This window comes from Channa argus, chromosome 4 (genome assembly GCF_033026475.1).
Source record: "Channa argus isolate prfri chromosome 4, Channa argus male v1.0, whole genome shotgun sequence".
Lineage (NCBI taxonomy): Eukaryota > Metazoa > Chordata > Actinopteri > Anabantiformes > Channidae > Channa > Channa argus.
The window spans coordinates 6,821,371-6,836,798 of NC_090200.1; the positions used below are offsets into that span (position 1 = coordinate 6,821,371).

Sequence of the window (15,428 nt, forward strand, 5' to 3'; positions counted from 1 at the left end):
GTGAGGAATGTTCTAGAGGTGAAAAGAGTATCAGACAGGTTGATGAGTCTGAAGCTGGAAGTTGAGGAGGTGATGTTCAATGTTCAGTGGTTATGCCCCACAGGTAGGATGTGAGTTAGAAGAGAAGGAGAAATTCTGGAGTGAGTTAGATGAAGTGATGCAGAGCATCCCCAGAGGTGAGAGAGTTGTCATTGGTGCAGATTTCAATGGGCATGTAGGTGAAGGGAACAGAGGTGATGAGACTGTTATGGGCAGGTTTGGTGTTCAGGACAGGAACGCAGAAGGTCAGATGGTGGTTGACTTTGCAAAGAGGATGGAAATGGCTGTAGTAAGCACTTTCTTTCAGAAGAGGGAGGAACATAGGGTGACGTACAAGAGCGGAGGTAGAAGCACTCAGGTAGACTACATCTTGTGTAGACGCTGTAATCTGAAAGAGATCAGTGACTGTAAAGTGTTGGTAGGGGAGAGTGTAGCCAGACAACACAGGATGGTGGTGTGTAAAATGATGCTGGTGGTGAGGAAGATGAAGAGGACTAAGGCAGAGCAGAGGACGAAGTGGTGGAAGTTGAAAAAGGAAGAATGTTGTGTAGCTTTCAGGGAGGAGCTGAGACAGAATCTGGGTGGTTTGGAGGTGCTTCCAGATGACTGGACTACTAAAGCTAATTTGATCAGGGAGACAGGTAGGAGGGTACTCGGTGTGTCATCTGGAAAGAGGAAAGTGGACAAGGAGACTTGGTGGTGGAACGAGGAAGTTCAGGAGTGTATACAGAGAAAGAGGTTAGCTAAGAAGAAGTGGGACACAGAGAGACTGAAGAGAGTAGACAAGAGTACAGGGAGATACAGCGTAAGGTGAAGATAGAGGTGGCAAAGGCCAAACAAAGAGCATATGAGGACTTGTATGTTAGGTTGGACACTAAAGAGGGAGAGGTGGATTTGTACAGGTTGGCCAGACAAAGAGATAGAGATGGAAAGGATATGCAGCAGGTTAGGGTGATTAAAGATAAGGATGGAAATGTATTGACAGGTGCCAGGAGTGTGATGGGAAGATGGAAGGAGAACTTTGAAGAGTTGATGAACGAGGAAAATGAAAGGGAACAAAGAGTAGATGAGGTGACTGGTGTGGAGCAGGAAGTAGCAAAGATTAGTAAGACTGAAGTGAGGAGGACGTTGAAGAGGATGAAGAGTGGAAAGGCAGTTTGTCCTGATGAGATACCTGTGGAGGTATGGAAGTGTCTAGGAGAGGTGGCAGTAGAGTTTCTGACTAGTTTGTTTAACAAGATCTTGGAGAGTGAGAGGATGCTGAGGACTGGAGGAGAAGTGTACTGGTACCAATTTTTAGGAACAAGGGAGATGTGCAGAGCTGTGGCAACTACAGAGGAATAAAGCTGATGAGCCAAACAATGAAGTTGTGGGAAAGAGTAGTGGAAGCTCAGCTAAGGGCAGAGGTGAACATTTGTGAGCAGCAATATGGTTTCATGACAGATGAGGTTAGACAAGAATCTCCATGGACTATGATGTTTGCAGATGACATTGTGATTTGTAGTGAGGGCAGGGAGCAGATACTCAAAAATTCCCAACGTGTAGGCTTGACCAAGGTTAAAAAGTGTGTGAGAGTGTGTGCTTGTGTATGTGTTTGTGAGGTCTGAATGTGATATGTTGAGTGTGTTTGCCTTTACAGGAAAATATGTTGCACAGACCACCTAAACAAAAGCAGGAAGTAACAATGACTGAGTGTCTTTTACATCTTCGATACCAATAGTTATACGGAAGTAGCTGCTTCCACCCTGAGATCTAACATGTGTCTGACCATCCTTCATGTGTCCATCCTGGTGGTACACATCCTAACTTTGGCTGCTGACAGTAAGTTACTGTTTATTCTTTCTAAACTTTTCAAACTGTCTCAGTCTGAGCAGGGCTCGGTTATTGTCTGTCTTTTACTTCCGCTGAATGCATTCACAAGAATTAATAAGATCAATAATATTTTACTGTCATACAAAGTATAAATACTAAAGTCTCAGAATTATGCATCACAGCCATGTTTAGATTAGATCCAAAGCAGGTTTAGAGGACACATATTGTCCTCGACAAACCCAGACTCAACAGTGTAACATTAAAGCTCATCAGAGACATGAAATACATTTGTGGTCTATTACTTCCTATTGTTCACAATAAAAAATGTCATTATTTCACATTTAAACAGTTTAAATAGGATTTGTCATGGCTAAAAAACTAAAACTCGGAAGTTGTAAATTTAGTCTGATGCAGGATGCAAATGTCATTTTCTCCTGCAGGTGACGATTTCTGAATTTCATATGTCTTTTTCAGCTGTTTTTTAAAAGAAAAATGTTCCATGCGATATAAAATATTGTGATCTAGATTTAAATAAACCTTTGTTCAAAATCGTACATAAACCACTGTACAAAATGAAAATCACCTTCAGATGTTACTATCAACGTGGATGAATCAGTTTCTTATTTGGGTTTTTTGTCATTATCTCCTGCAGGTCAAGAATATGACGAGTGTTTCCCAGAAATTAAAGTACGGCGCAACACATTGTATAATGTCTCACTCGGAGAAGACCTCAGGATTAGCTGCCCACTTACTCTCTGTAACAATTCACAACCAACAGTCACCTGGTATAAACTTGATAAAAGGGACGTACTAGTCAACGTCAGCAGTGGGAGTCACGTTAGACAAGAGTGGGAACCGTTACAACATTTAGAAGGGACATCATTTCTGTTCTTCAAAAACATCCTCATCAGTGACTCAGGACTGTATCGATGTCAAAGTGGAAACAGTGTGGGTTACATTATCACCATTTCTGTTAATGGTGAGTGTGATTTTTCAGTAATTTAATACATCAAAATTGGACAGAAACTTGTGTTTCAGCTGATTCACAGTAATAGACATTTGCTACTAAATATAACACGAACAGAGTCAGTGCTGCATTTTTGTTTCATTAGTAAATATATAACACTTCTAACATTATTTTCCCCTTTTCACCCCTTTTATGTGCATCTCATTGAGATGATAGTAATAAACAAAATAAATTTTCTGGAACAAAAACACTCTACACTGTATAATTCAGGTAGAACTGAGCCCACAACAGTCACATGGACGACTTTGGAATCAGGTAAGAAGTTAATTCACTCTCTCAGACTGGTGTTGCTGAGATACTGTTTTTTGTGTTAGACAGTTATCACATGTCTCCTTTAACATGCTTTGTAATTTGTATGTAGTTTGCACACAGTACATAACTGATTCATTGATGCATCAAATGTCCTCTGTTATCTTGCAGAGATAATGACTGCGGACACTTTTGGTCCCTATGTCCCTTGCATTGTTGGAATCATGGTGTTTGTCATCGTAGTTACAGCTATATATGTTACACCAAAGCGAGTGTGTGAAGGTGAGACTTTTATATTTGCATTCACAGTAGCTGAATGATTCCTCAGGGCCAGTTGGCACTGATGTGCGTGTGCGGTATATTATAAAACTGATGTAATGTGATGTCATTCCAAGCTGATCTCTGTGCGAGACAATCCAGGACCACAGCAGATTCAGAGTACAAGGTTGGCAGCTCAATCCCCGGGTCCACTGTTCCCATCTAAGGACCTTTGGCCAAGATGCTGAACCCCAAGTTCGTGCCTTGCATTGCAACTACAGCATCTGTGCTATTCATAACTGAATCTGTGCTTCAAAGTGCATTTTGCAAGATCAAAGCTATGATTACAAAACTTTTTGTATTCATTTCAGGACTGTAACCTATATCTGATTTATTACATTTTTATGGTTGTGTTTTGTGTCAGGATGCAATGATACTGATAATTTTTTTTTATTCCTGTACCATAGAGCTCTATTGGTCAAAGACGAATAAAAATACTCAAATGAGACAGAGTGTCACACTGTCTTCATTTTCTTAAACCTGGACACTGTAGTTTGAGTCAGTCAAACACACAAAGTCCACCTGCTGTAAATACTCACTTCATCCGCTACTGAAAATAATCCCACAACAAATTTACTCTTTGCAGCTTTTTGAGTAACTTTTGCTAAAATCCTAAAATTCACACTTGTTATGGTTAATTACATTTTATAGAAATGAGACAAAATTTTGTACATTTGTGCTTCACTGGATTCAATTTTGTCTTAGATGACTTTTCAAAAAAAGGGGAAAAATGGGACAATGTTTGAATGATTGCACTCTGTTTTAAAGACTAACATCTTCTGTAGGGTTAGGGCTTCATGGCCTTATTGGGTTTCATACAGTAGGAAAACTATTGAATTACTATGACCTTATCCTCGTGGATAGAAGTGCAGAAAAAGGGTTTTAACTAAAGGCTACTAACTAAAATTTGTATCTACAACTAATATGGGATTGTTTGTGGTCTTGGTTTGAATGTTTTGTGTAATGGACTCATCGTAATGGACCCACCACACATTAAAAGTTTAGCTTGAATTTGCTCTTCTGAGTAATATCACATGTGAAGACAGAAATGCTTTCATGAGTTTATATCTTATGTCATTTTTCATTGTCTGACTATATGAATGATCACAAGGCTTTGTTGTGATTGTGTGGGAAAGACAGAATGTAATAATGTAAATATAACCTGATTATTTTGTGCAATCTAATAACAATTTGTTTATGTAATGAATTGTTTGTATGTTTGATTTTCATTAAGATTATGATGTCATCACTGCTCACTGGCTTCTGTAGTGTTTTACTCTAAACTAGTGTACCACCATACTCAAACGTGTAGGCTTGACCAAGGTTAAAAAGTGTGTGAGAGTGTGTGCTTGTGTATGTGTTTGTGAGGTCTGAATGTGATATGTTGAGTGTGTTTGCCTTTACAGGAAAATATGTTGTACAGACCACCTAAACAAAAGCAGGAAGTAACAATGACTGAGTGTCTTTTACATCTTCGATACCAGTAGTTATACGGAAGTAGCTGGTTCTTCAAGTGTGTCCACCCTGAGATCTAACATGTGTCTGACCATCCTTCATGTGTCCATCCTGGTGGTACACATCCTAACTTTGGCTGCTGGCAGTAAGTTACTGTTTATTCTTTCTAAACTTTTCAAACTGTCTCAGTCTGAGCAGGGCTCGGTTATTGTCTGTCTTTTACTTCCGCTGAATGCATTCACAAGAATTAATAAGATCAATAATATTTTACTGTCATACAAAGTATAAATACTAAAAAGGTTTCAGATTTATGCATCATAGCCATGTTTAGATTAGATCCAACGCAGGTTTACAGGACACATATTGTCCTCGACAAACCCAGACTCAACAGTGTAACATTAAAGCTCATCAGAGACATGAAATACATTTGTGGTCTATTACTTCCTAGTGTTCACAATAAACAATCTCATTATTTCACATTTACACAGCTTAAATAGGATTTTTCATGGCTAAAATTTAGTCTGATGCAAGATGCAAATGTAATTTTCTCCTGCAGGTGACGATTTCTGAATTTCATATGTATTTAGTGTTTTTTAGCTGTTTTTTGAAAGAAAAATGTTCCATGCGATATAAAATATTTTGATCCAGGTTTAAATAAACCTTTGTTCAAAATCTTACATAAAATACTGTAAGTAATGAGAATCACCTTCAGATGTTACTATCAACCTGGATGAATCAGTTTCTTATTTGGGTTTTTTGTCATTATCTCCTGCAGGTCAAGATTCTGACCAGTGCAGCCCAGAAATAACCGTACGGCGCAACACATTGTATAATGTCTCACTCGGAGAAGACCTCAGGATTAGCTGCCCAATTACTCTCTGTAACAATTCACAACCAACAGTCACCTGGTATAAACTTGGTAAAAAGGACGTACTAGTCAACGTCAGCAGTGCCAGTCACATTAGACAAGAGTGGGAACTGTTACAACATTTAGAAGGGACATCATTTCTGTTCTTCGAAAACATCCTCAGCAATGACTCAGGACAGTATCGATGTCAAAGTGGAAACAGCGTGGGTCACTTTATCACCATTTCTGTTAATGGTGAGTGTGATTTTTCAGTAATTTAATACATCAAAACTGGACAGAAACTTGTGTTTCAGCTGATTCACTGTAATTGACATTTGCTGCTAAATATTACACGAACAGATTCAGTTTTGCATTCTTGTTTCATTAACTATAAAACAGTTCTAAAGAATGTTTCCCCCTTTTGCCCCTTTTTTTGTGCATCTCATTGAGATGATAGCAATAAAAAAATCTAATTTTGTGGTACAAAAACACTCTACACTGTATAATTCAGGTAGAACTGAGCCCACAACAGTCACATGGACGACTTTGGAATCAGGTAAGAAGTTAATTCACTCTGTCAGACTGGTGTTGCTGAGATACTGTTTTTTGTACATGAATAAACATTTCATTCTGTACAGCACACAAGCAAGCGAGAGTTTAATTCTTACGGCTTCTGTTAGACAGTTATCATATAACATGCTTTGTAATTTGTATGTAGTTTGCACACAGTACATAACTGATTCATTGATGCATCAAATGTCCTCTGTTATCTTGCAGAGATAATGACTGCGGACACTTTTGGTCCCTATGTCCACTGCATTGTTGGAATCATGGTGTTTGTCATCGTAGTTACAGCCATATATGTTACACCAAAGAGAGTGTGTGAAGGTGAGACTTTTATATTTGTATTCACAGTAGCTGAATGATTCCTCAGGGCCAGTTGGCACTGATGTGCGTGTGTGGTATATTATAAAACTGATGTAATGTGATGTCATTCCAAGCTGTCCTCTGTGCGAGACAATCCAGGACCACAGCAGATCCAGATTCAGAGAACAAGGTTGGCGGCTCAATCACCGGGTCCACTGTTCCCGTATAAGGACCTTTGGCCAAGATGCTGAACCCCAAGTTCGTGCCTTGCATTGCAACTACAGCATCTGTGCTATTCATAACTGAATCTGTGCTTCAAAATACATTTTTACTATGATTACAAAGCTTTTTGTGTTCATTTCAGGACTGTAACCTATATCTGAATAATTACATTTTTATGGTTGTACTTTGTGTCATGATGCAATGATACTGATAATTTTTTATTATTCCTGTACCATAGAGCTCTATTGGTCAAAAACGAATAAAAATACTCAAATGAGACAGAGTGTTGCACTGGGGGACATATGTCTTCATTTTAATAAACCTGGACACTGTAGTTTAGTTTGAGTCAGTCAAACACACACAGTCCATCTGCTGTAAATACTCACTTGCAAATGCGTATTCATCCGCTACTGAAAATAATCCCACAAAAAATTTACTCTTTGCAGCTGTTTGAGTAACTTTTGCTAAAATCCTAAAATTCACACTTGTTATGGTTAATTACATTTTATAGAAATTAGATTAAATTTTGTACATCTGTGCTGCACTGGATTCAATTTGCTAATAGCAGAAGTATTGACTCACATTGACATTATCCACTTAGGTACTAAGTCACCACCCCCTCTTGTAGTGCTGTGGTGTAGGATGAGTGTGTTTCCTTTTGCAGCATAACCTGTAATAGTGATATGCACACACACCAGAGACCACCATGATCGAAAACAGGAAGTGACAAGACATTTAGCGTGATAAAGAGCACACCAACAGTCTGAGTTGTTTTATAGAAGTGGTTTGCTGGTTCTTCAAGTGTCACCACCAGGAGATTTAACTGCCTGACCATCTTTCATGTGTCCATCTTGGTGGTACTTGTTATCACTTGAGACACTGATGGCAAATTGTGTCTCTGCTGCTTGACATAATGCATTCACAAATATCCGATAAGTTATGTTTTCCAGTGCAGAAGTTTATGAATAGCAAACTACACACGACTGATTCAATTTAAATTGTGTTAGGAAAAAGTGTGAAACGTGATTTACAATTGAAAACCTGTAATAAAATATGTGTTTGATGCTATAAAGCTGATTTAAGGTGAGCTCTTGCTCCTATAGATCAACTTTTGAAGATTGATGGAAATGTTTAGGTTCACGTCTTGTAAACCAACAGATTGAGGAAGTTACATGACATATTTCTATAAAATGATGAAACGTTTGTGCTGGTAAATCCCAGCCTACATACTGTCCTGCATAGCAGTACATGCAGTATATTGGAAAGGGGGATGTATTTGATCTGACTCAGGTCAAATGCAGGTCTACGAAGCTTTTGTTTAAAAATCTTATGTAAGAGAATCAAAGAGGATCATTTTCTCATTTCTTCTTTTCGTGTGTTTGTTGTCTCCTGCAGACTCTGCAGACGCTTAAAGCCACAGCATGGTTTACAAGGCCTTACTTGAACAAGAGCTCATGATTCACTGCACAGCTATTTTCTGCAACATTTCACCGCAAACGGTGTCCTGGTTTAAAACGGAGAAAAGTCCTGTCCCTCTTGCTGATGACAGCAGTAGCAGTCACATTAAAACGAAATAGGATTGTTTAAAAAAAATTTAGAAGAGGGAATTTTTCTGGTGACTCAGATCAGAATCAGTTTGATCAATGTCTTTGTCCAAGCTGAGTGCAGCCAGACTGTATCTACTATGAAGTGGGCTGATGCAAGAAAATACAAGAATTATTATACAGCGTATATTACATATTATATTTCACATTATTCTTCAAGCACTTACATTCAAGAAACGTCACTTAAATACTCAGTTACTATTACGCCAACCACAGTGACATGGACGACAGGTAAGACAGGTAAGACCCCAACTTCAGTGGCTTTCATTTTCTAAGACAGGTGTCAAATGCAAACTAAAAACATTTTTATATGAATTTATATGAATGAATGTATAATTCAATGAAAGACTAAATGTGTAATATGGAACATATACAATTTACAAATCTGACTGGCCACCCCTGGTGCCCGCACTGGGTGGGAAAATGGAAACTGTTGGCAGCTGGTTTTTGGGCTTTGTTGCATTTGCTATTAAGACTATAAGAAAACATCTGAACCACTTTAACCTTATCTTCTTAGACCGAAGTGGAAAAAAAGAGCTGAAATGATTGGAAAACAGTTTAGGTTTCAGATCTACTCTAAAAGATTTTCTGTGTTTGCTCGACATTTCTTAATGGTAAATTCTGTATTTCGGGTATTTGGACTCACCACATTATCAAGTGCAGGAAGTAAAGTCAGCCACAAGTCATGTACTGTGATAAAGAGCACACCTGCAGCATTAGTGCTTTCACTGAAGAGCTTCACTGGTTCTACGACTGTTGCCAACATGAGATCTAACTACAGTCTGACCATTGTTTGTGTGTCCATCCTGGTGGCTCACATCTACACTTTGGATGATGATAGTAAGTTTCTATTTGTTCTTTCTAAATCGCTCCAGCGGAGCAGTGTTTGGTTAATGTCTACTGATAGCCAACGTGTTTATGAATATGACTTAGATAAATGAAAAAAAAAAACACTGACAAGGTTTTAAACATTATACCTCAATCATAAATTAAGAGTATACATATAGTGCACATAGTTTAGTTGATCCATGAGTGCAGCAAGGAATTGAACTAAATTGGGTCAAATTGATTCATATGAGGTAAAAAAGTAAAAGACATGGTCAACAAAAGGAAACTAAAGTAGGTTTAAGGTGACTGGCTGGTAAACTGACAACATGTAAACTATAAAGCACATTTTAGTTGAGTGCTTATTTCTTTATTATAATATAATTTCAATGAAATTGATGATTACTTCACGTTGACTGTCCCAGTAAAAACTAAACTGTATAGTGCACGTTAGAACAGTGGTTTAATGACTCAGTGTTGTGTGTGTTCAAACAGAGTCACTATCAGAGTGAGTGGAGCATTTTTATACCCTAAACTCTCTCCTACATCTCACTGTTTTTTTTTTTTTTTTTTAGTTTTTTGTTTAATAAACCTTTGATTGATTTGATTTGTTTGATTTGAAGTACTGTGCTTCGAATTGCACACAACCAAATGGCAGCAAGGTACTTTGACAACAAGGACACACAGATGACACACTGACCTGAATCTTTGGTTTGAAAGTTACAGCTGCCGTTTGCCCCGTGACCCCAAACAGGATTAGTGGTTACAGGTTATAGATGGACTTTAGGATAATGTGCACAGTTGCTTCCTGCAGCAACATACCACCCACGTTATAAACTTTAGAAAACTTCTCGGTTTCTAAAAAGTGTCGGCTGTAGTAGTCACATATTAGCAGAGCAGACAAATATTTGGAAGGATTTTCATGTTTGACCTTTAAAGAATCCTTACAAGGGTATGTTTGTTTGTCATTTTCCTCTGGCAGAATTTTACATAGAAATTACAGTACACTGCAACACACAACACAAGGAATTACTTAGACAAGGCTGTGGAGTTATTGTCTGCAACAATGCGCTGCCAACAGTGTCCTGGCACAAACTTGGGAAAGCCCATGTCCCTAAAATCCAATGGATAACATTAAAGGACACAGAAGGGACATCAGTTTTGATCTTCACAAAATCGCGTGAAGCAGATTCAGGTCAGTGTTGGTGTCATCATCAGTCATGTCATCAACATCTCTGTTTATAGTGAGCGATTCCTCCTCCTTAGTAGGAATGTACCTGTACTTTACCTTAATGAAAAAAACTGCTATTGAATGATTCATTTATAAAGCTTCATAATTTCCAAAATAACCTGACTCACCAGTGATTTTCTGTTTTCTTAGATAACGTTGAACCTACCACAGTAACTCCAGAGACAGGCAAAAATGAATCTTCACATACATCAATGGAGCTTTGTTGCAGAGTCAAATGTCCACTTCATCTTGCAGACTGCCCCAAAATATTCTGGTTTTACGTCTTACGCGTTTTTGGAGTCATGGTGTTTATCATCATAGTGATAGCGATATGTGTGACATCGAAGCAAGGTGAGATCTTTTGATTATTACTTACAGTCATCACTGCACTTTGCTGAGCTCCTGCTGAAATTATCAGGCCCCACCTGACAAACAAAACATTTCATATAAAATAAGTACGTATAGAGACATGTATGAGAGCAGCAGCTGATCACAGTTTATGTCTCTCCAAGGACATTGTACCCGCTGTGCAAGAATATCCAGGAATACAACACATCAGAAACGTGAATTCTTGGACTGTGAATCACCTACCGCTCACATCTACGAGAACAATCACCGTTGACTCAATCAATGCCTAAAAGTCAATCCGGCACATTATATATAATAAGGTTATGATTAATAGCAAAACATGTCATATAACTAATTTAAAGACTTTAACCTATTTCTGATATATCACATTTTACTTATTTGTGTGTCAGGTGAGTTAGACTTCATTTATTGTAGTGTTTCTCATTGTTGTGCTTTTTATTTTATAAAATGCTTTGGAAACTCTTGACTTTTAAATTATTCATAATTACTTTTTGACTTCATTTTTTGCTTTTAAATTCCTGTAAATCATGCTGCAACAACAGAGAAGTGAAAATTCTTACATTAAAAACCACCACAAAAGCTGAGTGTGTGTTTTGTTTTCTGTGTGTGTGTGTGTGTGTGTGTGTGTGTTTGTGAGAGAGAACAATGTGACACATTCATAGGTAAATAGTTTTGTTTCCTGTACAGGTATCGATCTTGGTGCATACATCCGGCGCAAATGCTTCTTTTAAATGTGATTGTCTATATTGGTGTGTGTGTTTGCAGCTCTGCACTTCATGCTCTCTGTTGACGTTAGGTGAAGTTGCTTCTCCTTTTAGGTTTAGCATCCGAGGTGTGTTTGGGAGTCTTGAGTGATGAACAGGAAGCAGAATTAAACCACACGTCACGTAATATGTAAAAACAAAGGGGATGGAAGCTGTTTTAAGGTGGAAGATGTAATCACGAGCTCAAGCTCAGATGACTTATTTAAAAAAATGACAGGTCGACCTCTTAAAAAAAGTAGAAGTTCTACTGTGATTTAAGAAATATTAGCTATCTAATATTTCACAGTACCAAGTAAAACTTTGAGCTGCTAGTAGGTATAAATGAGGTGTCAGGGAATCCCCACTTTGGATTCACCGTTTGGGAACTATGGATGTGTCGCTACAAAAAAACTATACTTTATTTTTTAACGTAACAAAATGGGAGAATTCAAAAATTAAATGAATTATATTTAATGTTTGCTGGAGAATTTGGTGGTTATCTGTGCTGCAAAAATTAGGCTGCAAAAACAAGGTAAACGACTAAGTATATTGTAGTTTGCAACAGAGAATCAAGTAAATTCAGCAAAGCCAAATTTTGTTTAGCCTAAAACAAGAGTCAACAGTAGCTTGGTTAACATCATTAGCAAACCAAGAAGAGGGCTACAAGTCTCAACAAATATAAAAGTGGCACATTAAACATGTACTGGATTCTGTGTGTGTCCATAAAAATGCAAAACCTGGAAGTCAGGTGCAAAATATGGAAAACCCCAGTGTCACTGAACTGGAATACTTCTTCTTCTTTTCCTTTCGGCTGCTCCCTTTCAGGAGTCGCCACAGCGAATCATGTGCCTCCATCTAACTCTGTCCTCTGCATCCTCTTCACTCACACCAACTAACTTCATGTCCTCCCTCACTACATCCATAAATCTCCTCTTTGGTCTTCCTCTAGACCTCCTGCCTGGCAGCTCCAACCTCAGCATCTTTCTACCGATATATTCACAGTTTCTCCTCTGAACATGTCCAAACCACCTCAATCTGGCCTCTCTGACTTTATCTCCAAAACATCTAACATGAGCTGTCCCTCTGATGTACTCTTTCCTGATCCTGTCCATCCTCGTCACTCCCAAAGAGAACCTCAACATCTTAAGCTCTGCTACCTCCAGCTCTGCCTCCTGTCTTTTCTTCAGTGCAACAGTCTCTAAGCCGAACAACATTGCTGGTCTCACCACCGTCTTGAACACCTTTCCTTTCATTCTCGCTGATACTCTTTTATCACACAACACACCTGACACTTTTCTCCACCCGTTCCAACCTGCCTGCACTCGCCTCTTCACCTCTTTTCCACACTCACCGTTGCTCTGAACCGTTGACCCTAAATACTTAAAGTCCTGCACCTTCTTCACCTCTGCTCCCTGTAACCTCACCGTTCCACCTGGGTCCCTCTCATTCACACACATGTATTCTGTCTTGCTGCGGCTAAGCTTCATTCCTCTGTTTTCCAGAGCAGACCTCCACCTCTCTAGATTTTCCTCCACCTGCTCCCTGCTCTCACTACAAATAACAATGTCATCTGCAAACATCATAGTCCAGGGAGATTCTTGTCTAACCTCATCTGTCAGTCTGTCCATCACCAGAGCAAACAAGAAGGGGCTCAAAGCCGATCCTTGATGCAGACCCACCTCCACCTTGAACTCCTCTGTCACACCTACAGCACACCTCACCACTGTCTTACAGCTCTCATACATGTCCTGCACCACTCTAACATACTTCTCTGCCACTCCAGACGTCCTCATACAATACCACAGCTCCTCTCTCGGCACCCTGTCATACGCTTTTTCTAAATCTACGAAGACACAATGCAACTCCCTATGACCCTCTCTGTACTTCTCCATCAGCGTCCTCAAAGCAAATACTGCATCTGTTGTACTCTTTCTAGGCATGAAACCATATTGCTGCTCACAAATGTTCACCTCTTCCCTTAGCCGAGCTTCCACTACTCTTTCCCACAACTTCATTGTGTGACTCATCAGCTTTATTCCTCTGTAGTTGCCACAGCTCTGCGCATCTCCCTTGATCTTAAAAATTGGTACCAGTACACTTTTCCTCCAGTCCTCTGGCATCCTCTCACTCTCCAAGATCTTGTTAAACAAACTAGTCAAAAACTCTACTGCCACCTCTCCTAGACACTTCCATACCTCCACAGGTATGTCATCAGGACCAACTGCCTTTCCACTCTTCATCCTCTTCAATGTCCTCCTCACTTCACTCTTACTAATCTTTGCTACTTCCTGCTTCACAACAGTCACCTCTTCTACTCTTCGTTCCCTTTCATTTTCCTCGTTCCACTGAACTGGAATACAAACTTCACATTTACACTTTGCATTTTAATATTGGCAAATGCGGATTATTGTAATTTAGGTTATGTCTAGCTATGTGAAACCACAGTCCAAGCTGCTAACAAAGTGCTGTGAATCAAAAAATGATGTCATCCACATTTCAGTATGAGTCACCAACAACTCACAGGTGTGAAAGCACTTTGAAGTTTCGTTTGGGGAAAACCTTCACATTGATACATTTTGTCCTATAATAACATTTGCTCTCTTCCACCCCGAATTCAGGAAATGACACCTTTCTGTTCAGACTGAAACGTTAATTGTAAATGTCACATAGGTCTGCAAAAAGAAACCACTTCAAAAATCACTTCAGGAAAGCATTACTTGTCAGATATTAAATGTAATGGAATGGAAAGTTCAAAATAAAAACACGATGCAAAGAGTAGAGTTGGAAAGGAGCTAAATAAGCAGCTGTTTAGCACCTTGATTTTAGGACTTCAAACCTGCTGTGCTGGCAGCAGACCGGCAACCACGTCGATGGTACAATCAGCCGCAAACAAGCTGCAAAGTGCAGATTCTTTATAAAATTGAATTCGAATGGGTAAGACAGTCAGGGGGGCATCAGGATGTGGACATACGGTGCATGGCTGCATGACACACGGGGAGCAATGTGACCTATGGGATGCACAACGTCTGTGGTTTTGAAAGTGCTAAAAGCTACATACATCACTGCAGTGCGTGCACAATCTGGCACAGGCATTCACACACACACACACACACACACACTCTCTCTCTCTCTCACACCCACCCACCCCTCCTCCACACCCACACCCTCTCTCTCTCACACACACATAAAAACACTACTTCTAACTTTTGACTAACACCCCACCCCACAGGGCGTACGAACCAGACGCCCCGAAAAAAGGAAGTTGAAGACCTTAAAATGTCAGCATGTTTAAAGGTTCGACTATTATGCTTTGCGAGCACATTTAAAGTGGATAATTTTCCTTTTTTTTGTCCCGACAACAGCCAACAGCTGATCATTGTACGCATGTTGATTTGGCAGAGTTTTATTTATTTTATTTTTACGCCGGACGCCCTTCCTGACGCAACCCTCCCCAAAGTGGAAAATGTGGGCACAAAATTGGGATTAGGGCTGGACAGGACACAGGCAAAAGCTGAGAACTGGCCCTTTGAGGGAAGTCAAACAAGGCTGCCATCTAGTGTTGTCGAAGTAAAACTCTGCAGGTTCCTGTACCAACAGAGCAACTGGCCAGATAATGTATTATCTTGCTGCCACACGGCTGTAGACAGAGTTGAGTGGTTTTTAAAAAAAAAATACATTGTTATTTCCTGCTAGCATTACTCCCTAAATGTTGAAAAGCCACAGAGAATAAAACCATGAATCATACGGGATTTCATTGCAGTTTCTGCAATATAAAGTTTCCTGCGTATAAACCCCCGTTTCTTCCCAACATGACATCAGT

General features: G+C 39.4%; 1 protein-coding gene and 1 long non-coding RNA gene across 2 annotated transcripts; both read left to right on the forward strand.

Annotated features, from left to right (window-relative positions):
- The first annotated feature begins 2,505 nt into the window (after positions 1 to 2,505).
- Positions 2,506 to 7,521, forward strand: LOC137125304 (B- and T-lymphocyte attenuator-like). Its single transcript, XM_067500565.1, has 7 exons — positions 2,506 to 2,830; positions 3,089 to 3,133; positions 3,299 to 5,045; positions 5,676 to 6,002; positions 6,259 to 6,303; positions 6,525 to 6,635; positions 6,749 to 7,521. The coding sequence occupies exons 3-7, from the start codon at positions 4,982 to 4,984 to the stop codon at positions 6,841 to 6,843; spliced, it is 642 nt and encodes a 213-aa protein (XP_067356666.1). The 5' UTR covers positions 2,506 to 2,830; positions 3,089 to 3,133; positions 3,299 to 4,981; the 3' UTR covers positions 6,844 to 7,521.
- A 103-nt stretch (positions 7,522 to 7,624) lies between these two features.
- Positions 7,625 to 11,449, forward strand: LOC137125307 (uncharacterized). Its single transcript, XR_010914124.1, has 3 exons — positions 7,625 to 9,280; positions 10,647 to 10,847; positions 11,009 to 11,449. It is a non-coding gene; the product is annotated as an uncharacterized lncRNA (long non-coding RNA).
- The last annotated feature ends 3,979 nt before the right edge of the window (positions 11,450 to 15,428 follow it).